The 4,531-nt window shown below is 48.1% G+C and overlaps 1 protein-coding gene across 1 annotated transcript; it reads right to left on the bottom strand.

Annotated features, from left to right (window-relative positions):
* Positions 1-385: 385 nt before the first annotated feature.
* LOC149844627 (transcription factor MYB101-like) lies at positions 386-4,123 on the bottom strand. The gene is made up of 3 exons (XM_089985694.1): positions 3,740-4,123; positions 1,991-2,804; positions 386-781 (listed from the first exon to the last, which is right to left on the bottom strand). Exons 1-3 carry the CDS (start codon positions 4,121-4,123, stop codon positions 498-500), a joined length of 1,482 nt encoding a protein of 493 aa, XP_089841820.1. The 3' UTR covers positions 386-497.
* Between the last annotated feature and the right edge of the window lie 408 nt (positions 4,124-4,531).

Below are 4,531 nucleotides of genomic sequence, written 5' to 3'. Positions count from 1 at the left end.
TCTGACTTGTGAAAACACGGAACTTCATACCTTGGAAAATATGCATTCAAATGACTCAAAAAAAAATCTGCCTTGCCCTCTAAATAGAAAAGCACATCCTACCAATTAAGCAACCCTAAATTTAGGGATATCCTTAGTGCTAATGCCGGTCTATATGAGCCATGTGGGTTGCTGTCCTTAGGATGCAGTCTTATTTATCGTCACCTTTACTATCTTTAGAGAGGAATCTACCCCATCCATAGGTCCATACTCTAAATATATCATCCTCTGATCTGCCTTTAGTTGGACAATTAAAGTAACACTGCCAAGCAACCCCATAAAGAACATGGTAAAAATTATGATATGGAAGGCTACATAGCAGGTATTGAATTCACAATATCAAAAAATTTGTGAGTTTTTATGTACGCAATACAAATTATCAACAAGCAAATGCAACACCATGTTCATCAGCACACTTGAAGCAGGCTCTAGGTGGCTTAATTGCAAGGTGAAGTTATTCAGTAGATTCCAGGCATGTTGTTCCAGGCACAAGAACTAAGGCCCCATATCTGATCTGTAGATGCGAACTGCTGCATATCAACGCTGAGGTCGTCCGCAATTACTGCAGCTGTTGATGCCGTTAACCCCGTCTGCCCTTCGGGCATCTCTCTAGTCCCCTCACTGTACCATTCTGGGATGGATGGTGCCGTAGATGAAGGGATGAAATCAAGCAATGTCGAGAACTCGTCATCCACCAAGTGACACTCATCAATCCCTGCTTCTTTCTTAATCTTGGTATCCCCTGTCAGTGAACAGATTACACCCATTGTTATGGGAACTCGTTAGGTTGTATCAAACTGTTATCAGATTATATTAGGCAGTGTTAAGAAAATTATAATGAACATAAAACAGTCATCTTTTGTCTTAGTCATCTTGTGAATTATGTAAGCGGGGTCCTGTGCCAAGCTGAAGGCCCAGGATCGAATGCCTCTGCCACATGGGCTTTAAACTATCAAAAAATATATATATGTTGTATAGTGCATGTGTGTCATTCTTTCAATAGTGCGTCGTCTTAAAAATGCAACTCTTGCTTTCATAATGCTGAAAATCGTGGAAATTCTGAATTTTGTATCTTCTAGTATGGGCACAAGTGCCACAAACCGGAGAACTTATATAAATTAGTAACAGCATATCTTTTAATGGTGCAGGAAATCCATAAAAACAGAATACAGTGATCATTGCAGTATGCCTCTTAATGGTGCAGAAAATCAATAAGCATAAGAAATTCAAAATCCCAGAAACTATAATTTTTTAGCGGCAACTTAGTACCATGATTCCCGCACAGCCTACTTATTCCACAAGCCAGAAGCAGCAGCTACCACTTAGTAGGAACATGGGCTCACACAGAAACAATAAAGTAGGTGCAGGTCAAGGTGAAAATAAAGCCAGTTGAAACAAAATCAAGTTTGTGGTCTGTTTTAAATCCCTGGACCTGCTGGTCTCAGTTAGAGACAGCAAGTCCTCTGTTCTCTTTGAACTTCCTAGAGTTGGCTAAGACAGGGGGAAGTCCTAAGGTCTATGAATTTACTAAGAGATAGTCCCTCTTAAATCCATCATCCTAGCCAAAAACCCTTGACCAGGACCTGCTGGGAGATCCAAGGAGTCATATCAAGATGCATGAATCTGTTCAAGCACTAAGCCTCTGGCTAGCAACTTTGTGTTCCAATTCTGTGCAACTGTTCCAAGCAGCTAGCAGCTAAAGCCAATGAGTCCAATAATGTCACTTGGTTTGTTCCACAATTCAACTACGAGGCATGTTCACTAAGCATTTGACCAAGCATGAGCCAGATCTTATAGAGTCAGTGAGCCCAGGCGGCTTATATGAGCCTTCTGAGCATAACATGGACTTGGAAGTACATCTGGATTGGCTCAGTCTCAGCTTCATGAAAAAGATCACAGATTCTTTCACTTGAATAAACAAGCAGAGACAGAAAAGCAAAGAACAACTGACCAATTGAGTTAGAATCCTCCCACTGGCCGTCGATGCCACGACTACAGGCAACATCCTTGCCACTGGTCCAATCACAGCCTTGCCCACTGCCGAATTCTGGTGGTTTCCGAATTTCGCTTTCATTGATCACCTGAGCTTCCTGCAGCATGGCATCCAGCAACCCACTATTGGACCCACCGAGAGTTGCAGGCACCGGCACTGTCGGCGGCCCCATCTTGGCAGGGCAGTCAATGCCACTGCTGCCGAACAAGAACCCGGCGTCCATGGGCCTGGCGGCCTCTGGTAGTTGGCTTGAAGGGAGCTCCGGTTTCACATCGAATGTGAACGGCAATTTCCCGGCTACCGGATCAGGATCGTACGGTACGGTCACGCCCCGGAGCAGAGAATCAAGCCCCAATACTCCCGCACAGCCGGCGCTCCGGAACGGCAGCACCACCGGCGTCGGCATCGGCAATGGCTGGAGGGACTTGCCGGAAAAGGGTAGGCCAAATTGGAAGCCTCCATCGCGGAAACTCTTGAACCGGCTCCCCGGGACGAGAGTGGAGGGGGCGTGGGCGAGCCCGCCGGGCGGGGGAAGGCGCTGAGGGTCGAAGAAGGGGAGGGGGTGCTGCGGCTTGAGGCAGTTGAAGATAGAGGCCGTGGGAGGGGAGGCCGCTACGTTGGCGTTGGTGCTGGCCGAGGAAGGTGTCAGAGAAGGCTGAGTCGATGCATGGCGTTGGATATCGGACGGGTACAGAGGGAGGCCCGCCCTCTGCCTCCTCTTAATCCGTGTGTTCCAGTAGTTCTTAATCTCGTTGTCCGTGCGGCCTGGCAACTGCACCAACAAACGAAAAAAACGATTGAAATCGACGTTTCAACACTCAAACAACTCGTTTATGAGAAGATGGGAATCTCTCGTTTTCATCGATAGGAAATGATAGAGAAATGCAGAGTGGCGGTGACTGTGGGGAGCCGATATAGCACTCGAAGAAATCGTGATTGAGAAGATGGGCAACTTCCCATCTGTCCATATGAGTGATGAATTCTCGGGAATCGGGGAATCGAAGTTTTTGCGGTCAAGAACTCATTTGAAGGAGATGGGTATGGTTTATTCATGTGCAGAAATGATGGGGGAAGGCAGAGGATGATGACTCTGGTGTGCAGGGGAAGTTGGGAGGCGCTATTTTTTGCTCTCATTTTGGAGAAGATTGACATTTCTGATACAGAAATTTAAGAGGGATTGAATACAGAGAGAGAGGCGAGTATTGGGAACAGGGGAGGTGGTGTTCTCCCACTCCATAACTCGTTTGCAGAGGATGGGTGTCCGTGAAATCATTAGGAACGATGGGGGGCAATGAATGCAAAGAGTGGTGAAGTTTTGGAAAATGGGTAGGTGGTGTTTTACCTTTTTCGCACTCCAGAACTCATTTGGAGAAGATGGGTGTTCCAATAATATCAACCACAGAAACAATGGGGGGGGGGGGGGGGGGGGCAATGAATGCAAAGAGTGGTGAATTTTGGGAACTGGGGGAGGCGTTGTTCTCGCGTTTCCACACTCCAGAACTCAATGGGGTGTTCTCTAATATCATCTACACAGAATGGAGGCAATGAAGGCGAAGAGTGGTGAATTTTAAGAACTGTGGAGTCATTCGGAAGCCGGTGTCTCTGCATTAATCGAGAACTCATTTGCAGGAAGATGGAGCATCTCAGTAACGATGGAGGAATGCAGAGAGTGGTGAAATGAAGAGGGAGGGGATAAACGAAGCTTACTTGAGCGGCCATGCGAGCCCATTTGTTGCCGAGCTTGGCGTGGAGCTCAAGAATGAGGCGCTCCTCCTCTGGGGAGAAGGAGCCCTTCTTGAGGTTGGGGCGGAGGTGGTTGGCCCACCGGAGCCGGCAGCTCTTGCCGCAGCGGGAGAGGCCCGAGTTTTTCTGAACTGCATTCCAATTTCCCTCGCCGTGCTTCTTCACGTAGTCGATGAGGATGGCGTCCTCGGAGGAGGTCCACGGACCCTTCTTGAGCCCGGAGGTGGTGCCGCCACCATTGGCGATGGCGGCGGAGGAGGAAGAGGAGGAGTCCGGTGGGAGGGAGTCGGTGGCGGAGAAGGGTGAGGCCTCTTGCAGGCGCGGTTGAAGGAGAGTAGACGTGCCCATGATCATTGCAACACGCTCTCCTCCTCTCTCCTCTTCTCCCTTTGCTCTATGCAAAATGTACGCAGTGTTGGCTATCTTTTTAATTATTTTTCCCTTATAGGATTCCTTTTTGATAGCTGATTGTCTCCCGTATCTTTCTCTCTCTAGAGCTAGAGAGAGAGAGAGAGAGAGAGAACGGCTGTGGTGGGGAGGTGTTTAATGCTCTGGCATAAGATCAATTGGGGGTGGCTGCGCTGGGGTGGTGCTCAATGTGGTCTGGCATAAGATCAATTGTAGAAGAGAGAGAGAGAGAGATGGTGCTGTGGTTTAGGGGTTGGGCTGCGGGCCCCACAAACCATAGAGTTATGTGAGGTTTGGCCTTTGATTTCGCTGGGCACGTCATTCAAGTTGTTGTCCGCCTTCCAATTA

This window comes from Nuphar pumila, chromosome 2 (assembly GCF_984573655.1).
Source record: "Nuphar pumila chromosome 2, dmNupPumi1.hap1.1, whole genome shotgun sequence".
NCBI classification, from domain to species: domain Eukaryota; kingdom Viridiplantae; phylum Streptophyta; class Magnoliopsida; order Nymphaeales; family Nymphaeaceae; genus Nuphar; species Nuphar pumila.
This window is presented reverse-complemented; position numbering and strand designations above follow the sequence as displayed.